Raw genomic sequence first — 22414 nt, 5'->3', positions numbered from 1 at the left:
GAGTTGAGTAGAACAAGAGGCCATTGCTGGAAACTGTATAAGGAGGGTGTGAGCAAAGAAATGAGAAGAGATGGAAAAATCATATAAGACAGCTATACTGTGTTTCATTATTATGAATATGTCGTCTACATATCTCCACCAAATTGACAGGTTTTTTTTTCCATTAACAATGACTGCCCATGTACCAGCATCCACGCTCCACATGTTTCTATTGTACTTGTGTAATGGTTATGCATTTAATTTTTTTTAGTAATGTATCGATCATAATCAACACTTGTTGTTTATTTAGATTTGTATGTTCATCCAAAACCGAGATGAAGCTACTAGTATACATGGCGAAACTAGTAGACGAATAGTAGTATTAAATCTTTATGACAAATAAACTCAATGTTAGTTATTTTTATTACATTAGTTTTGTGGTCGAAAATAACATACTTATGATATCGTTACATATTTTTGTTTTATTCTGTTTCATCCTGTAATTTTGTTTTCTTCTATTATTGTTTTCCTTCTAACTATAATATGATCACTTTCTATGCCTGTGTGATTGATGACTGAAATGTATTTAAATATCCTTACATGAGATAATAAAATATCATCTATTTCACATTTTGTTTATACAGAATGCATTGCCTGATGGAGTGGTGAGAGCGAGAACAATCAATGAGTTTAAGGAGTGGTATGATAGACTTTGTGTTTCTTGTGGGGGGAGGGACCTCCCCTCGATGAGCCTTGACAGACTTTATGTTCTTAGGAAGGACCTCCCACTATGAGTCTTTTGACTCCATGGAGGCCTGAATAATAATAATAATAATTATTATTATTATTATTATTACTATTTGGGCTAATCCATATCCATTTTCAATTTGGTATTTTTTTCTTGTAAAAATGTGTTCATAGCATTCAACTGGTTTCCTCATCATAAAGTTTAGTATCATATTTCCTCTTTTATTTCATTCTCCTATGCCATTTTTTCCTATACACTTTTCAAGTTCATTTTTATTTTTTTCCTAGTGGTACATTAAAGTCACACAAAACTATTATGTAGACCAGGGGTTCCCAACCTTTTTGTTTTCTAGAGCAAATTCTAAAATACCGGTAGGTCGACGGGCACCATCTATTTTTACAAGCAAATTTTTTGAATTCGTTTGTTAAATGAATACATACAAAGTTTACATTATAATCAAATGTTTAATTACTTAAAAGTTTACATTATATAAAAATTTAAATATATATATATATATGTAAGTTAGTGTGATCTTTGGCATTCCATTTCATTGGCCAGTGCTTCATAATTAGGAGAATATGATGATATTCCAGTTCTTAAACTGGAATGTACAACTTCGAATGCACGTCTACTTTACATTGTATGCGTTTAATACTTGTCATGTGTCATTAACGCATGCATCATATAGCATGCCATGAATTGTTGCGTGATTATTTCAAACTATACGGCACACGGTTGAACAGCAGCGGACACACACAAATTAGTCGACGGGCGCCGTGGTGCCTGCGGGCATAGGGTTGGAAACCCCTGACGTAGACTATGGGATATTGCATTGGATGCTGTGTCATAGAATTCTTCTCTGATACAGGACAGAATCCTGTCTGCCCTATTTAGTGAAAATCATAACTACAACTCATGTCTAATCACTTGAAACCTTCACAAATGCCACTTAAAACACCAGGTGTCTACAAGATCAGTTATAGTTATGGTTGATGACTGAAATGTATTTAAATATCTTTACATGAGATAATAAAATATCAAAATATTTCACATTTTGTTTATACATTTGGACTAATCTATATTCATTTTTGATTTGGTCTTTTCTCGTAAAATGTGTTCAGGTAGATCTGGAGAGGTATGATGATTAGAATTCTTCAAAAACGTTGAGAACAAAAGAAGACGCAAATCAAGGCTGGCAGTACAATTCAACAGAAACAAAAATATTTCACGTAAATTACTGTTTTTTCTCAAGAGTGTTCAGAAAATCAGCTGAAATGATGAAGCATCCTCTACAGTGAAACAAAAAACAAAGGATGAATTTATATCAAGTTTGGTCTTCATTATTATTATTATTATTAACATTTGACCTCCATGAAGTCAGGAACTCATCGTGGGAGGTACTCACTATTGCATACAATGCTCATCCAACTGTATCTTAAACTGATTCAATGTGTCCACATCCAAAAACACACTCAGGCAATGCATTCACTCACAACTCCATGCAAAGAATCTGCTTCTCACTCCTTTGCTCGCACCCCCCCTTATACAGTTCCCAGCAGTGACCTCTTGTTCTACTCCCCTCTACCATTCTATGAAAAATCTCTTCCATGTCAACCTGATAACAATTCTTGATTAACTTATATGTCTCAGTCATATTCCCTCCCCCCTCTTCCTCCTATTCACCAGGTTCTGCAACTTACATTCTCTCGATCTGACCTCATACTCCACATTCCAAAGACCACTGACTACCTTTGTGAATCTTCTCTGTACCCTTTCCAACATATCCTCGTCACCATGAAAACCCAGCAACCAAATCTGTGCACAATAATCCATATGAGGCCTGATCAAGGCCTTATACAATGGAACCATAACATCTCTATTTCTGCATGTCAGGGTTCTCCGCAATTATTATTATTATTATTATTATTATTATTATTATTATTATTATTGTTCCGGGAAACTCCAAGGAGTCGACAGACTCATCGAGGGAGGCCCTAACATCATGTCTGGAACAACTATTCAACATTCACACAGTATCTATCATATCTTGCCTTGAACTCATTCACGGTCGTAGCACCCACAACAGACTTTGGAAGCATATTCCACTCATTCACCACTCTCCAAGTAAAAAACCTAGCTCTAACACCCTTGTCAACCACGCTCTTGCCCAGCTTCCATGCATGGCCCCTAGTCCTCCCACCACCAGTCATATTTTCAAAAATATCTTCTGGATCAATCTTATAAAAACCCTTCAGTAATTTGAATGTCTCAATCTTATCACCCCTCCTTCGCCTATCGTCCAATTTCTGCAACCCACAAATCTTCAACCTATTCTCATAAGGTTCATTCCACAGACCTGCTATCATCTTGGTCACTCGTCTCTGGACCCTCTCCACTTCCTCCCCATCACGAAGAAACCCTGGTGCCCATAATTGGGCACAGAAGTCCAGATGGGGTCTTATCAAGGCTCGATACAGAGGAACAACAACTTGTTTGTCTCTGCATGTTAAAATATTTTTCAGAACCCAAGTGATTTGGTGAGCTATTTTAGTCACTTTTGCAATGTGCCCCCTAAACTTCAACTCCCTATCCACCAACACTCCCAAATCCCTGGCCTCATCAATCTCCTAGAGTACGGTTCCACCAATGCGATATACTGCTGCTATTCTTTTCACCCCAAAGTGCATAACCTTACACTTTGCCACATTAAACTGACATCCATTTTTCCTAGCCCAGTCCTCCAAACTATCCAAATCATCCTGTAAAATTTTGACATCCTGTGCACTCACAATTGCTCTACCCAACTCTGCATCATCAGCAAACAAGTGAACACTTCCTCTCAAATCCTTTCCAATATCATTGATGAACAAATTGAAAAGCAGTGGTCCAAGAACAGAGCCCTGCGGCACTCCACTAGCCACAAGATGTCTTTTTTACTCCACTCCTGAATAAACCACTCTCTGGTATCTCTCCTTCAACCACCCTCCTATCCATCTCACCAAACCTATATCCATCCCCATCTGCTCCAGTTTACTGATTAGGGTTCCATGTGGTATCCTATCAAAGGCCTTGGAAAGGTCCAGTAGTATCACTGTAAACCCACTACCCCTATCCAGTTCAGCCATCACTGTGTTATAAAACGTGAGCAAGTTACTGAGGCATGATCTACCCTTCACAAAACCATGTTGTCCCCCATACAATATCCCATTTTCATCTATCCAATCCTGTATTCTTTTCTTGACTAATTTTTCTAAGACCTTGACAGTGATTCCCGATATGCTAATCGGTCGGTAATTTACAACAGCAGTCTTGGAACCACCTTTATGCAGTGGAACTATTTTCCCCTCTTCCACCCGCTCGGGACTAACCCAGACCCGAGACTCAAATTAAACAAAATGGTCAAGGGTACTGACAATTCTTTAGCTGCTTCTTGTACTACACGAGCTGGTATACCATCCAATCCCACAGATGTATTGACATTGTGGTTATGCAATAGACTACTCACCCCCTCTTCATTCACCACAATTCCCGTATAATCTACTGGTTTATTCGTTTCTGCAATGTCACCACCTGGATGATATATTCTTGCAAAGTGCTCACTCAGTAACTCGACTATCTCAACTGATTCAGTTACGTCCCTACCATCGGCATTCTTTAAAATCATTCTGCCATGTACATTTTTCCTTTTATTTGCTACATATCTAAAAAACTGTTTAGGATTCTCTTTAGCTTCCATGGCCAATGTTCTTTCGTAATCCTTTTTTGCTTTTCTTACCACTCTCGTCACCCTTCTGGCCTGCGATTTATACCGTTCATGTGCCTGCCGGTCACCTTTCTCCTTAAATTCCCTCCATAGTTGTTTCTTTTTTTTTTTTGCAGCTCAAGCTTAATGGTGTTATTCATCCATTTAACCCCTGCTTGATTTATTATTCGGACTCTAGGTATACAGTCAGCCATTGCTTCATGCAAGCACTTCTTAACTACCTCCCATGCACTATCAACTTCTAGTCCTTGCAGTTGTACATGCCATGGCACTGAGCCAATCAAACTCCTAAGCTTGTCATACTTTCCAGCCTGATAATTCCACATGTACCCTGTCTTAATTGAAAATTCTACACCTTTAGCCACCTCCCAAGTCAAGACCCTATGATCACTCTCACCGATTGGTGGCAATGTGGTCATATTTGTTACAGCCAAATCCTCAGATGTAATTACTAGGTCAAGCACTCTCTGACCCCTAGTATTTTCCATTACATGCTGTCGCAGATAGTTATCCCTTAATAACCGCATAAAATCCATTTCCTTCCTCCCGTGTGTCCTCTCCTCACTCCAATCAGTGCGACCATAGTTGAAATCTCCCATAATAATCACCCTCCTTCCACTCATTTCTTCTATTTGCTTGTGCATACTGTCACCACCATCTTTTCCATCACCTGGTCTATAGCAGCACCGAGTTGTATATTTAATTCTGCTAGCCACAATCTCACACCAAATGTGCTCAAATGTGCTCATTTCTCTATCCTGTAATTCAACTTCTATTTTCCTTGGCTGTAGCTCATCAGCTATCATCAACAATACTCCTCCCCCCATTTTATTCTCTCTGTCATTCCTGAACACACTATACCCATCACATTCAATCCCACTAGCTATCTCATCTACAGTCAGCCATGTTTCACTAATACCAATAACCTGTGGTCTGGAAGTGCCAACCATGGCCAAAAACTCTTCCTTCTTGTTCCTAATACTCCTAGTATTGGTGTACATGAATTTAAGACCCCCATTAGCCCCAACCCTACCTTGATGCCTTATATTATCTATCCCACTCTGGTTTGTTGTCCTTATTTGCTCTAGCATATTATATTCATTCTTACATTCAACTGCCTCCCTAAGGACTGTATATCTACTCCCCCCCCCCTTAACAAATCTAGTTTCCCTGAATTTGCACATCCACTACATTCAACAACACTTTCTCAAGTCTTCTTACACCGTAACCATTCAAATGCAAGCCATCCATCTTATATAGATCCTTTCGCCCATCAAACTCACTCCACACGTCCACAAATTCCACACCACTCGTCATACATAACCCACGCATAAAGTCATTTGCAATTATGGCCCTCCTTTTAAACATTTCACTGTCATACCGTGGCAAAAGACTAATCATTCTAACTCTCTCACTCTTTTCTTTTGCTACCTCAAACAATTCATTCAGGTCCTCTATCATTTCCATTTTATCTCCTTTCAAATCATTCGTACCTGCCACAACAATCATTTCTTTCACCCTTTCCTTTTGCTCTCTAATAGACTGTTACATCCTTTATGGTCGCACCAGGTTGGTACGATTTTGTCAAATCCTCTACTAACACACCTCGTACTAACGAGTCGCCATACAGCACTCTATGCATCATTTTGTTCATGATCACATTCATATGTCTATTTTTCCTGTCATACCTTTTATTATTGGTTGGTTCATTCAGTCGACTTTTGTTCATGCATTCTAGCTGCTGTTTTGCCCTTTCTATCACACCATTCAACAATGCAATCTCACTCAATGCATCTATCTCATCTTTTTTATTCTCTGAGAAACCATTAATACTATCATTCACACTCTCATAATTCTCATGTACAACCTTGCCGTTTCTTGTCATTTTGCTATTTTCTTCGTTCTGAAGTTTGACAAAAATATCACACTCACGATCCGAAATACACTTCAATTCCTCATTCTCCCTACATTTTCTACACACATTCAATCCTTTATTATCATCTATCCACACTCCGACCGCACTCCGCAAAGCATACATTTCACAGCTAGTACACTGACTCATTTCTTTTATACTACCGTTCTTTGATAAAGATGGCGAACTGTCATTACTGGCCGCCATTTTCCTTCATACAGGTGCCATAATTATTTGCATCGTCTTTTATCAAATAATAAGTTATAACACACCAAAAACACACAAACAGACGCACTAAAATACGCAAGGAGGCAAACAAAACTACGCAATATTAAGTAATTTTATCAACAATAACTGAAAATAATACTTATCTTATCAGGAGCTTGCACGAACACTACACACTATGATATAACCTCGAACCCAACTCCCATCTGGATGCAGAGAACCCTGACTTATTCGATGTGATGTCTTCACAACTTGTGCAGTGTGGCCCCTGAATTTCAGGTCCTGGTCCCTCATCACTCCTAGATCTCTCATCTCACTGGAAGTTTTTTTCCCCACTTGGTTAGACTATAAATTATGTGTTTAGTATAATCCTTTATCCAAGTGTAAGCAAACAAAGTTTGCACCTAAAGTATCTTAAGGACTGGGGCAACTCGTGGCAAAGGTGGACTAATATATGTAATATACAGTTCCTTGATATACGTGGCAAGAGTTTTGATTAATGCACCTTTAACCCTGCAGAGCTCGCAGCTGATCTGACAGATATATGCAAAATGTGTAACATAAATATTCTTACACAATTCAGTATAGCTTGGAGGTCATGAGTAGCTGTGCATTCATATGTTATATTCCACACTGTTTTTTTAGTGTTAGTTTAACACTTCTTATGTAAAGGTTTGTGATATTTGACAGTAAATTGTATCTGAGAGATACTGCGACCTTCGATGTCAGTATAGTATGGTTTAGTTTTTTTTTTTTTTTTTATTCTTTGTTCAATAATTTCTAGATTGTAACTGAAAATGAATAAACCATCATGTATTTCTGAAATAGAAAGCCAAAGACTTATTTATCATGCATGTCCTCTAGGAGATGTGTTTTACATTATGGAAAGTACTAAGGAAAGAGATCTGGAGCTTACTCCACCTTTAGTATGAGTTGCCCTAAGGTTTGCTTATGATTGCATCTACCAAAACTTTTAGTTCCTATATATTCGGCACGAAACTCTTATAGTTTCTGTATTCGGCTATGAAATAATGTTGGATTCAATATTCACTTAATTTGTACCATCGTGTATTATATTTGCAGTGTTTTTTCTTTATATTTTATTGCTTGTTTGCCAAAGTCTGGAGAGTCATTTTGCTTGTTATCGTAGAATTTATGCCGATAAGAAAAAAAACAAAACTGTTCAAACGACTCTTGATAACCTCTTTTGATAAAAAAATTGCAGTAAATAATGTAGGTACAAGTATTTATTAAACATTTACTTTGCATTCATTTTTTATCTTTCCTAAAAGAGTAGCATATAAAACAAATTATTAATACAGTAATCGATCATGGACAAATTGTAATTTTTATCAATGATTATTAGATTTGATTAACATGATTTTGATATACGTGGTAACATCGAGGGATTAATTAGCCGTGTTAATCGAGGGATACCTACTTTCATCCAGCAACACTTTTTCCAGCTCACTCACTCCAAAGCCATTTAAATGCAACCCATCACAATAATCCATATGAGGTCTGATCAAGGCCTTATACAATCAAATCATAACTCTATTTCTGCATGTCAGGATTCTCTTCATCATTGCCATTATTCAATGTGATGTCATTATTCATCACAATACACTCGTATCTGCTAGTAGTATACAGCAACCCATGAACCAGCAGCCAACATAACAACATGCTTTCCATTGATTAATCATGTTCAGATATTTTCATGAGAGTTAACTGTTGTTATGTTTTCTAGTTTTTTAATTTATTTAATTTATTTATGAAATAAAGTGAAACAAAAGAATTTTCAAGAAAACTAGTCAAGAAAATAAAAATAATTTTGATTTATTTTTCTTATTTTATTTATTTATTTTTTTAAGGAAAAATAACAGAAAGCATATTCCTAGAATATCCTATCTCCACAGAGGCCTATGTAACACAGTTTTGTAATAGTTGTATGGTTTCTGTTATTATTATCATTACGGGTATCTCCATGGAGTCAGTAGACTCATTGCGGGAGACCCAAGTTATCAAAACAATATCTATCATATCTCGGAGAACGGAGAACTCACAACTGAGTCAGTCAGTGCATTCCACGCATTCACCACCCTCCAGGCAAAAAACCTCATTCTCACACTCTTGTTAACCACACTTTTCCTTAATTTCCAGGGATGACCTCTTGTTCTTCCATCACTATCACACAGCTGAAACATTTCCCCTGCATCAATCTTATAAAAAACCTTTTAGTAATTTAAATGTTTCTATCATATCCCCTCTTCTCCGCCTATCAGCCAACCTCTGCAATCCACAAGCTCTCAATCTATCAATGTAGGGAGCATTTTTTACATCACTCACCAACTTAGTCACTCTCCTCTGAACCCTCTCCACAACCTTCTCATTTGAATTACTGTGCTCAAGTCTGGTCACCTGGATTCCTTGGAGATGAGAACACACTCATCTCCAAGGAATCCAACAACTTGGTTATTGAGGAACACAGTGTGTTCCTCAATAACCAAGTAATCCTATGTACAATCCTGGACACCTTAGCAATATGTCCCCTGAGCTTCATCTCCCTATCGACCAACATCCCCAAGACCCTAGCCTCATCAATCTCTTGGAGTACCATTCCATCAATGTAGTACATAGCTGGTAATCTTTTAATCCCAAAATGCATAACTTTAGATTTTTCCACATTGAACTGACATCCATTACCTTTTGCCCATTTTGCCAGCTTTATTTAAATCATCCTACAAACTCTCAACATCAGCTTGATTTTTTATTGCACTACCCAATTTTTCATCATCAGCATGTACCATGTTCTTGGTACATTGGTGAGCAAATGTTACTATGTCTAGGCTTGCAATCAGTAGGTACCACCATGATGTCTTTGATGCATTATATAAGAGGATGTCTTTTTGGTTACAGTAAAGGTTTAGTAAGTTTGCTAGATATTTTGATAGCAGAAAGGTTGGAGAGTATCTTGCATCAAGAATAGGTCTCAATGACAATTCCTATTTATGTACCTTCTATTCTTGTAACCAGATGGTGGTGTTTTTGTTCTTTCCTCAGTCCAGCTCAGCATGTTTTTTTTATTCAATTGGTCTTATTATGAAAATATACTTCACAACTTGTGCATTGAGTCATAATCCAACTTTTCATAGATATCATTGTCATCTAGATGTGATTGAATTTTTTCTATGTATTCTACTGAGTTCAATACTACTGTTGAGTTGCCTTTGTCAACTTTCAGTACTGTGATGTTTTTATCTTTTTTAATATATTTTTAGAGTCCATTTTATTTTCATAATATTATTAGTAAGTGGTTTTGCTTGTAAAAGTACGAAGACTTTTTGGATTCAATGAAAATCTGCAGCATCTCTTAGAATTCTTTGAAAGCTTTTCTTAACACTTTCCATAATATCTAATTTTGGAATCATATTCCATGTGATTACAGAATTGAAATCTTGGGAAAGGATTTTAATTTGAGAATCAGATAATGCTTTTATTATTATTATTATTAGCTTACCTCTATGGAGTCAGAGATTCATCATCGAAGATACACACTATTGAACACAATACTCATCCAAAGTGCCTTAAATTCAACTTGTCTGCATTCACAACACACTCAGGCAATGCATTCCACTCACAAACCACTCTCCATGCAAAGAACCTACTTCTCACTCCTTTGATCACACCCTCTTTATACAGTTTCCAGCAGTGGCCTCTTGTTCTGAAAAATCTCTTCCATGTCAACCTGATAACAATCCTTGAATAGCTTATATGTCTCGATCATATCCCTCCACCCTCGTACTCCACATTCCATAGACTTCCAGCCACTTTTGTGAATCTTCTCTGGACACTTTCCAACCAACCAAATCTGTGCACAATAATCCATATCTGGTCAGATCAAGTACTTATACAATGTGACCATAACCTCTTTATTTCTGTATATCAGGGTCCTCCACATCATTGCCATTACCCAATGTAATGTCTTCACAATTTGTGCAATGTAGCCCCTAAATTTCAGATCCTTGTCCCTTACCACTCCCAGACCTCTAATCTCCTCTAATTTCTTTAAAGTTTCCCCACTAAGTGTATACTCAACATGCCTTCATTGCTCGTACAAAATCTCAAAACATTACACTTTCATACATTGAACTGATAGTTCCACTTACCTGCCCATTCATGCAATCCATTCAAGTCCTCCTGTAAGGCCATAACATTCCTCTAGTTAAACTATCCTAAAACCGTTAAAATACAAATTGAAAACATACACACATTAACATACAAAACTGAACCTTACAGTGCACCACTAATGACCTTCCTCTTTTTGGATACTGCACCTCCCTATACAACTTACTGATACCTATCTGAAACCAGTCACTGATCCAACTCAGAAATCTGTTATCCAATCCCATCTGTTTCAATTTATTTAACAGTTTATCTTCTGGCAGTCTATCAAATATACTGTAAGTCTTATTTATGGTACATAAGTAAATTAGTAAAACATGATCTCCCTTTAACAAACCCATGCTGATAATGACAGAGAATACTGCTGTTATCAATCCATTTCTGCATCCTACTTCTCAGTAATCTTTCCATTAACTTCACCACAACTCTAGATATACAAACTGTCCTATCATTTGTAGCAACACACTTATAACCACCTTTATGCGGTGGAACAATTTTACCTTCTTTCTGGTCATTTAGAACTTGTGCTGTTGTAAGACTCTTAATAAACAGGCATGATAATGCTGCTGCCAATTCCCTGGAACATTCCCTTAAAATGCATGGCAGTATGTCATCAAATCCTATTGCCTTATTGACATCGAAGTAATTTATTTCCTCAGATACCTCCTGCTCACTCACAATTAAGCCATCATCTCCTATGTTCTCTACACTTAAGTTCCTCATGATTCCACCTTGATCAGGATGAAACTTCCTTATAAATTGATCACTGAATATCTCAACAATGTCTTCTGTGCAGTTACCATTCCACCATTTTCATCCATTAACATCATCTTACTGTGATCATTCTTTCTTCTACTTCCCACATATCTAAAAAACTCTGTGGGGTTTTCTTTCCTTGATTTACCAATTTCTTCTCATACTGCAATTTTGTTTTCCTTACTAACTGAGTCACTCTCCTGGCTTGTTCTTTATACTCTTCATGTAGCTGATTATTACCAATATTTATGTTGTACTGCCTCCAAAGTACTTTCTTCTTCAAGATTTCATGCTTAGGCTCCTCATTGATCCAATTTACACCTATCTTTTTCAGCCATTTGGTCTTTGGAATACATTCACACTGATATGTATTTCTTTGTCAGTTCCCAAACAGCATTTATTTTTTTAAAACTCATGTCCTCTTTCCATGCTATAGCTCCAAGCTGTCTCCTAAGCTTGTCATAATCACCAGCCTTATAATTCCATGTATATCATGGAATTATAAGGCTGGTGCCTTATAATTCCATGATATACATGGTATACATGATATATAATTCCATGATTATAATGCGCAGTTACCATTCCACCATTTTCATCCATTAACATCATCTTACTGTGATCATTCTTCCTTCTACTTCCCACATATCTAAAAAACTCTGTGGGGTTTTCTTTCCTTGATTTACCAATTTCTTCTCATACTGCAATTTTGTTTTCCTTACTAACTGAGTCACTCTCCTGGCTTGTTCTTTATACTCTTCATGTAGCTGATTATTACCAATATTTATGTTGTACTGCCTCCAAAGTACTTTCTTCTTCAAGATTTCATGCTTAGGCTCCTCATTGATCCAATTTACACATCTTTTTCAGCCATTTGGTCTTTGGAATACATTCACACTGATATGTATTTCTTTGTCAGTTCCCAAACAGCATTTATTTTTTTAAAACTCATCTCCTCTTTCCATGCTATAGCTCCAAGCTGTCTCCTAAGCTTGTCATAATCACCAGCCTTATAATTCCATGTATATCATTTCCTCACAGAAGTTTTTCACAACTCAGATGAACTTCATGATCACTCTCACCAACTGGAGGACAGTGTGTAACCCCACTCACAATTACATCCTCTGATGAAATAATTAGTTCTAAAACTCTTGAACCTCACATGCTCTCCTTCATATACTTCCTGAGATATTTATCTCTCAAGAACTCTAGAAACTAATTTTCCTTATTCCCATGCTATCTTTTCATTCCAATCTATACAACCATAATTAAAATCACCCATAATAATTACCCTTCCTTTGTTTACTAATACAAGTTGTTTATACATTTCTTCATCACCACAATCCATATTCCATTCCCTATAACAACATCCAACTAAATATTTCCTCCTGTCAGCCTCCACATTAAAAACAATGCCTCATAACCATTTCATCTATTTCCCTCTTTCATGTTTACCTTATTTCGACATAATTCACTTACCCTCTGTTTTTGAGGGGTTGTTAACGACTATTTTATTCAGTGGTAATCAGTCACTGTCGCTGTTTTTTCTTTGATTAGATCTCTATTTATTATTATTATTAAGAGACTTTCGAGAGATTCCACATACTACATGCACCAGCTATCATGCTTATTCTTGAATTCATTAACACCGCTTTCACTCACAACATCCAATGGCAATCCATTCCGATCATGCATGAGAGAAAAATTTAACATTCACCCCTTCTTAGCAGCATTCATTCTGAACGTCCAAGAATGCCCTCGTCCCTTACCCACCCTCCATAAATTGAAAAATTCCATCAACTGAAATCCTGTATGATCGTTTCAGAAGTTTGTAAGTCTTAATCATATCACACCTCTTTCTCCTGTTTACTAGTGTCTGCAGTCTACATATACTCAATCTGTCTTCATAATCAGTATTCCACAATCCTGATATCATTTTTAACACTCTCCTTGCACTCTCTCCACTATATCGGAATCACAACGAAAACCTGGAGACCAGACCTGCGCACAATAGTCCATGCAAGGTCTTATCAAGTCCTTTTAAAGAGGAAAATGACATTATTATCTTTACATATGAATATTCATTTCAGCATTTCAATTACCTTTTGAGTTGTATTTGCAATCTTTGCTATATGGTCCCTGAACTTCAACTTTGTATCCACTAACACTCTATGATTCCTAGCTTCATCGGTGTCGTCTAGTGTCTTTTGGTGTCTTAATCCCACCAATATAACACAACATTGGATATCTAATCATGAAAAGTGAATGACTTTACTTTTACTGATCCATTTTCCCATGCCCACAATTGCAGCCTATTCAAATCATTCTGCAAGTACTACATATCAGCAGCATTCTTAATTATCCTACCTATCTTTGCATCATTAGCAAATAGCTGTGTGTCGCTTGTCAAATCCTTCCCAATATCATTAATGTACAGATCGAATAACAGTGGACCAAGCATTGATCCTTGGGTACACCACTAGTTACCTTAAATCTTGCAGACTTGCACCCCTGTATATGACTTTTTGATATCTGTCAGTCAGCCATCCTCTTATTCAAGCTAATATTCTATAATCAAAACCCATATTCTTCAATTTATGCAACAGTCTACCATGTTATTTTTTCAAAAGCCTTACCAACATCCAAAAGTATCATGGTGTATCCATTCCCATTGTCTAGATCAGTTGTGACATTGTTATATAATGTAAGCAGGTTGTCTAGATCAATGGTGACATTGTTATATAATGTGAGCAGGTTGCTAAAACATGACCTTCCCTTAGTAAACCAGTGTCGCTCATTGCAAAGTAGAGATTCTCTGTCAACACCCATTTCTGAATCTGAGCCCTGACCATTTTTTCCAGTTTATCACCACTCCTGAGATACTAATTGGTTGATTGTTGGATATATCGGTCTGTGCACCACCCTTGTACAATGGAATTACTACGCATGCCTTCCATTCCTGCAGAATATTACCTGTTTGGAGACTCGTATTAAACAGCATGGTGAAAGGAATAACCAGTTCAGCTGAACACTCTTTTAGCACCTGTGCAGATATCCCATCAGTCCCTATTGCTGATATTTTATTCAGTTTGTGCAACAGCTCTAATAGCTCATCTTCATATACACCTGGGTTTCTTTATCCAGTGAAGAGGGTAGCGTTGAGCTTAATGTTGTATACACCAGTTGATAGCTTTTAACAAAATGGGCACTTATTTGATGAACAACCTCCTCTGCATCTGTTACCATCATGCCATCTGCATATAAAAGAGTTATTCTTTCATAATCATTCTTTCTTTTACTTTCTGCATATCGATAGAATTCTTGAGGGTTGTCTTTTCTGCCCTGCTTATAATTTTAATAATGGACTATAGAATGGATGACAGGGTGCCACATGATAAGCTGATATTTAAGTTGCAGCACATGGGTTTAAATGTCGGGTTAGTCAAATGGATTCAGGATTGGCTGACTGATAAGTATCAGAGAGTTGTGTGTGATGGGGCAATATCAAGGAAGCAGAAGGTTACAAGTGGGGTTCCACAGGGCTCTGTACTGCGACCTGTATTGTTCAACATTTATATCAATGATATTGTCAATGGATTGCAAAGGGACATTCAGTTGTTTGCGGATGATGTGAAGCTGTGAAGGATTATCAGATGTGGCAACCCTGCAAGAGGATTTGAATAAACTAGACAGATGGGCAAATGAATGGGGGTATCTGTTCAATGCAGCAAAATGTAAAGTTTTGAGGTTTGGGATTCATTGATGGGAGGATTCATACTCGATTGGAGGAGCTGTACTAGAGGAGGTAGGAGAAGAAAAGAGATCTGGGGGTGATGATTGATAGAAAACTGAAATTCAGGGAGCATATTGCAATGGTGGCGAAGGTAACTCAGAGGATTGCTGCAATATTTAGAAGGACACTGAGATAAAAGAGTTATCATTCTGTTGTATAAGATCCTGATCAGACCACACTTAGACTATTGTTCTCAGATTTGGTCTCCAGGATTTGAAGGGAATAAATTGACTGTGAAAAGGATACAGAGGTGGATAACAAAGATGGTTTCAGGACTGTACAATATGAGTTATGAGGATCGAATTTGGGAATATGGACTGCAGAGTTTGGTGGATAGAAGAAGGAGAGGTGATATGATCGAGACTTTTAATCTGTTGAGAGGCAGTTACTGGGTAGACATTGGAGTTCTTTCACTTGGTGGAACGGCGGGAAGGAGTGATTACAAGGGGCCATCCCTGGAAGTTACGAAAGGAGGCTGTGCGCCTCCTGTCGTAACTTCCAGGAGTGGTTTCTGTGCATGGAGGGCAGTTGAACCTTGGAATGCATTGCCTGAGAGTGTGGTTGGAGAGGGAATGGTCAATGGGTTCAAGGAGTGGTATGATAAACTTAGTGTTTCCTAAAAACGGCCTCCCACGACGAGTGGTTTGACTCCATGAAGGCCTGGATAATAATAATAATAATCTTTATGTGCACAGTATTCCTTCCACATCATTCTTTTCTTACGAATCTCTTACTTAATAAGATTACACATCCATTTGATTCCTACCCTATTTATTCTTCGAACTCTTGGGACACATTCTGATATCGCATCATTTAAGTATTGTTTAAATGCTTCCCATGCGGTGTCAATATTTTTTCCATCCAGCACCCGATCCCATTCCACTGAACTCAGTATACTCCTCAGTTGGTCATAATTTCCTTCTTTAGTTCAGCATGTAACCTTCTCTGAATGGGGGATATTCATAAACTTTTTCTCTTCCCAAGTGAGTACCTCTTGATCACTGTCACCAACTGGAGGCTGAATAGTTATGTCTTTAACTGAAACGCTTTCTGACGCTATAATCAAATCTCACACTCTCTGACTTCAAGTTAGTTCCTTCTATCATTCTGCTTGAGGAAGTTGTTCCACAACAGTTAAATAAATGCATTTTCATTCTTCTGATGAGATTCTACTGCTACCCAATCAATATTTGGATAATTAAAGTCTCCCAATATGATTACTCTTTTCGTGCTCATCTTTTCTATTTGGTGATGCATTTCATCATCACTACCAATGGATCCACCAGGTCTGTAACAACGACCTGCAATGTAATTGATCTTGTTAGATTCCACCTTACACCAGATGGCTTCATACTCATTGCCACATGAAATACTCTTAGTAGTAGTACTACAATGATAGGTCTCAACTCTACCTGGTTTCAAATCATCCAATATCATTAGCAGCATGCCCTCTCCTCTGCTATCCTCTATCCTTTTTAAAAATACTGCACTCTTTTCACTCAATACCAGGTAGTATGTCTGATTCTGATAGCTAGCTCTTGCTAATGACTACAATCTGAAGTTCCACCATATTGAGCAAAGCAATAAACTCTACTCCTTTGTTTCTGGTACTGCTAGCATTCGTGTACAGACATAATAATCTATCTGGATGTTCTTTTGTATACTCTTGTCTGCAGTCTGCATGACACAGTTGGACAACTTGCAGATCTCTGTTATTCACTAGTGCCTTATACATATAGACATTTTTGCACATGTTTGATGGATCCGAATGGATGAACTCATTCTCTCCTCGTTAACATTTCCATGATAAAGCCCATTCCCATTGTTAACAATATTACATAACACAGTTATGTAATATTGCTGCTGTTACATTCACATTCTCACCATTCCTTCATTTATAATTTAGTTTCCCTGACTCTGTGTTAGGTCTCATACCAGTTATTAGTTTTTCAAAACTCCTGATACCAAACACATTCAGTAGTAGGCCGTCCCTCTTATACAAATCTTATCTTCCCTCAAGCCCACTCCACACATCCAAAAACTCCCATCTATTCCTTCTAATAGATGGGAGTCTATTAGAAGAAATAGCCTATACATCAAACTGTTTGCAATCATATTCCTTCTTCTTAATTCATTTTTATCATATCGTGGTAAAATACTGATGATTTTCGCCTTTTTAATCTTCACTCTTGCTTCTTCCAACAACCCTTTCATGTCCTCTCTCATACTGAACTTATCACTAGTTAAGCCATTAGTACCTACTACAATAATTTTCTGGATGTTTAAAATAGTGAATTAATGTTGATACATATACTGTTTTTTTTGTTTTATTTTGTTTTGTTTTTTAGATGCTGTGACACCATTCAAAAAACGAAGATTGTTACGTGAATCATTGGAGTCTCTGCCTTCAAGAAGTCCTTCACCAAATAATAATGAATGGAGTACATCATTAACCACTTTAACTAGTCCTGAGTACTCCATTTCAGTGGCCGAAGAAACTTTTCCTTCACTGTCAATAGAAAAGAGTCATTTCAGTATAGATGGAAAAGAACTTTTTGAAGTTGATGAGTGTAATGGTGATGGAGCTAGATGTAGTAGCTTAAATATACTTAAAAATCATTTTGTGTCTGTTGCAAAAAATCTTGAAAACAAGTGGCTTGAAGTGAAGGTTAGTTTAGCAATTTTTTTTTTAATTTATTTTTAAATAGTTCACCCTTATGCTATTTTTATATGCAGATTCCGAAATACATTTTTTCCAAAAAAATATCTGAAGTAAGCATAAAGAACAGTCACTGTTGGTAATTTCTCGCACTGAGGTATTATAAGTTGGGATACCACAAGAATTTTTTTTTTCTTATTTTTATATTAATATATTAAGTTGATTTTATTTTATAAATAAATTATCGTAATTATTTAAATATATACATATATATATATATGTATGTAAAAAAACATGGAACCAGGCGAGAACAAGAAGGCTAACATCACTAACGAGGATATTGGAGTTGTGGAGGAGGTAAATGAAAATGAATTAACCTCCAAAATAGCAAAATTAAAGCAGATCACCAGAGAAATGACACTGTAATTACAAAAAAGTCAGGAGGCGTTTAAATGAGCATAGGGATAAAATGAAAATAAGCATCAATATAAGAAACAACAAAGCACGTAAACAGGAAAGTCAGTAAGTGATGTTAGTAAACAGAAAAAAGTTATTTGGTATGGTGACTCCATAATAAAACATGCTATTGATGAGTGAGTTATAACTTTGAGTTTTCCCGGAGCAAAAATTAAGAATATAAAGGAAGCAATTCAAAAACAGAAAAGAAAATTAAATGAGATCATAATTATAATAGCTACTAACGACTTAACTAGTGATAAGTTCAGTATGAGAGAGGATGTGAAAGGGTTGTTGGAAGTGATGAGAGTGAAGAGTGAAAAATGTCAGTATTTTACCTCTATATGATAAAAATGAATTAAGAAGGGCTATAATGGCAAACGATTTGATGCATAGGCTGCATAGAAGAAATGGATACGAGGTTTTGGATGTGTGGAGTGAATTTGAGAGATGATTGGAATTGTATAAGAGGGACAGCCTAGACCTGAATGCATTTGGTATCAGGAGTCTAGAAAAACTAATGATTGGTATGAGACAACACATAGTCAGGGAAACTAAATTATAAAGGGAGGAATGGTGAGAATTCTATTGATATGCTGCTGCAAGTAAAACAAAAAATGAGTATGAAAGGATAACTCTTCTAAATGCAGATGGCGTGAGGGTTACAGATGCAGAAGAGGTTGTTCAGCTAATGAGTGTGCATTTTGTTAAAAACTTTCAATCTGGTATATGTGACATTGTGCTCACTGCTACCTCTTCAATGGATGAAGAAACTCAGATGTATTAGGATGAGATATTAGAGATGTTGTACAAGGTGAATAAGAATTCAGCAATAGGGACTGATGGGATATCAGCACATGTGCTAAAAGAGTGTTCAGCTGAACTGGTTATTCCTTTGACAAGGCTGTTTAATATGTGTCTCAGAACAGGGAAGATTCTGCAGGAATGGAAAGAATGTATGGTAATTCCATTGTACAAGGGTGGTGCAAAGATCGATGTATCCAACTATCGACCAATTAGTATCTCAGGAGCGATGGTTAAGATTTTGGAAATATTGATTAGGGTGCACATTCAGAAATGGGTTGAGAGTGAATCTCTACTTGGCAATTAGCAACATGGGTTTACTAAGGGAAGATCATGTTTTAGCAACTTGCTCACATTCTATAACAATGTCACCATTGAACTAGACAAGGGAAACGGATACCCCATAATACTCTTGTATTTTTCTAAGGCTTTTGACAGAATACAGCATGGTAGACTGTTGCATAAATTTTAAAATATGAGTTTGGATTATAGAATAGTAGCATGAATAAGAGGATAGCTGACTGACATATATCAAAAAGTGGTATATGGGAGATGTGAGTCTGCAAGATTTAAGGTAACTAATGGTGTACCACAAGGATCAGTGCTTGGTCCATTGTTATTCATTCTGTACGCTAATGATATTGGGAAGGATTTGACAAGCAACATACAGCTATTTGCTGATGATGCATAAATAGGTTAGGTAATCAGGAATCCTGCTGATATCATTCGTATCATATTTGCAGAATGATATGAATAGGCTGGAATTGTGGGTATGAAAAAATGGATGTCAGTAAATGTAAAATCATTGACTTCAGCACAATTAGATATTCAATGTCTTATTATATTGGTGGGATTATGCTAGAAGACACTGATGAAACTAGGAGTGTTAGTAGATATGAAGTTGAAGTTCAAGGGCTATGTATCAAAGATTGCAAATACAACTCAAAAGATAATTGCAATGCTGAAACGAACGTTCACATGTAAAGATAATATTGTCATTTTCCTCTTTAAAAGGACTTGATAAGACCTTGTATGGACTATTGTGTGCAGGTCTGGGCTCCAGGTTTTCGTTGTGATTCTGATATAGTGGAGAGAGTGTTAAAAATGATATCAGGATTGTGGAATACTGATTATGAAGACAGATTGAGTATTTGTAGACTGCAGACACTAATAAACAGGAGAAAGAGGGTGATATGATTGAGACTTACAAACTTCTGAAAGGGTCATACAGGATTTCAGTTGATGGAATTTTTCAATTTATGGAGTGTGGATAGGAGAAGGGACATCCCTGGAAGCTAATTTTATTATCTCAAGTAATCAATGTTCCAAGATATTTGAATGAAGTAGCACTTTTAAATTTCAGGTTATTGATGGAAAACTGATCTTTCCTCTTGACTATGATTTCTGCATACTTTTAATTACCAGTTTTGTCCCAGACGGCATAACAGTGGTATGAAATGTCAACTATAATAAAATTATTGTAGAATAAAACACCAAGTTATGTCACTGGTGCCAAAAGTGACATAGGATAGAGCATTGGATAGACCCTATTGAAGAAACATTTGGCTAGCAGTGTAGCAAGACAGAATGAAAAAGAAGTGCAATTGTGAAGGTTTGGTGAGGTATTAGTAAGCAAAAAAAAAAAAAAAAAGGAAGAGTAAGGAGTGTGTGACTGTCATGTTTTCTTGATGTAATGGTTAGAAATATTAGTGATGCTGTCAGATTTCAAAAAGGAAAGTAAAATAGTTAATATGGCACGAACCAATCATTTAAAAGGTAAGATGAAATGAAAGTTACTGGAAGAATCAAGAAAGAAGAATGGGAAAGTATAGTTTATCTCTGCCAAGACATTACTTAATTCACTGCCTCTACACAGTGGTAGTGTAAAGCTTTCGATATTTGGAGTAAATTTAAGGGCCTGATGAATTGCACTTAGATTGATTTATAGTTAAGTCTTTCAAAGAATGTCATGTTCAATGAGAGAATGAGAGAATGGATGTACAGAATTGGAAAAGTGTCATGGAAGAAAGTTAGCATGGGCAAGACTCCCTTGCAGTGACATTGGGAAAGACCATCAAATGCTGAATATATTTTTCTAGTCTCGAATCAAAATAAGGCACTCATTAAAGATTCAAGAATAGACTATTTTGCTAAAAGTGTCTGGACAGCAACTGTTTGTATTACCCATCGCTACAGCATTGCTGTCAATATGAAGTCAGGCCTTGTTTTGCTGCTATTACAGCCATTACTCTTCAGGATAGACTCTCCATTACTCTTCAGATAAACTGCTGCTGGAATTCGTTTCCATTCCTCCTGTAGCGTGGTGAACAGCTGATGAGCATTAGTTAGGCAAGCAGGTCTGTCATGTAACCTTCATTCCAGCTCATCCCAAAGATGTTCAGTAGGGTTGAGATTGGGGTTTTGAGTTGGCCAATTTAGTTCTTCCACCTCCATGTCTTTGAACCATGGAGCTAGCGCTTTTGTGAGCAGGTGTGTTATTTTGCTGATGCAAGAAAGGACCTATTTCAAACAGTTTCCACACCGCAGAAAGAACAAAAATGTCATGGTGGGCATCAGCATTTAAAGAACTGGACATAGAAAGAATGGGCCCATTCCAAACCAAGAAAAGCAGCCCCCAGACAATTATGTTACCACCAAATTTTGGTCAATACCAGATATTCCTGTAAGTATTGTTCATCAGGTATCTGCCAGGTCCAGATACATCTGTCAGGTTGCTAGATCGTGTACCGTGATTCATCACTCCACAGATCCTCTTCCATTGATCCAAAGTCCAATAACAGTGTTGTTTGCACCATTCCAGACAATGCCAGGTATTGGCAGGCACAATCAAGGACTTGTGAGCTGCAGCACGACCATGAAACCCAATGGCAAACACCTCCAAGTGAATAGATCTGTTACTTGCATCCATTCTAGACCTCATGTGGAAATAATTTGTGAAGGTTGCTAAGGCTGATTGACAATTTACTGTGATAATGTGCTTGAGAGTTCACCAGTCCTGATTTGTCAGTTTCTTTGGCCTACAAGTTTGAGGGAGGAGTGGTTCCATCATGTTTCCATTTCATGATAACCTCACTGACAGTAGACCAGGGCATGTGCAATGTGGCAGAATGTCTTAGACC

At 37.0% G+C, this 22414-nt stretch overlaps 1 protein-coding gene across 8 annotated transcripts in view; it reads left to right on the top strand.

Annotated features, from left to right (window-relative positions):
- LOC150109749 (histone reader KMT2E-like) overlaps positions 1 to 22414 on the top strand; it is a 902496-nt gene that overhangs the window by 756745 nt on the left and 123337 nt on the right. For all 8 annotated transcript variants that reach the window (XM_090407149.1, XM_090406915.1, XM_090406833.1 and 5 more), the window contains one exon: positions 17704 to 18023. In XM_090407149.1, coding sequence (XP_090263275.1) covers positions 17704 to 18023 — 320 coding nt within the window. The remainder of the gene's footprint in view (positions 1 to 17703; positions 18024 to 22414) is intronic.

This window comes from Typopeltis vanoorti, chromosome 1, assembly GCF_054136105.1.
Source record: "Typopeltis vanoorti isolate ZY-2024b chromosome 1, IOZ_Tvanoo_1.0, whole genome shotgun sequence".
NCBI lineage: Eukaryota > Metazoa > Arthropoda > Arachnida > Uropygi > Thelyphonidae > Typopeltis > Typopeltis vanoorti.
The sequence above is the reverse complement of the archived record's forward strand: the minus strand, read 5'-3'. Positions and strand labels throughout refer to the sequence as shown.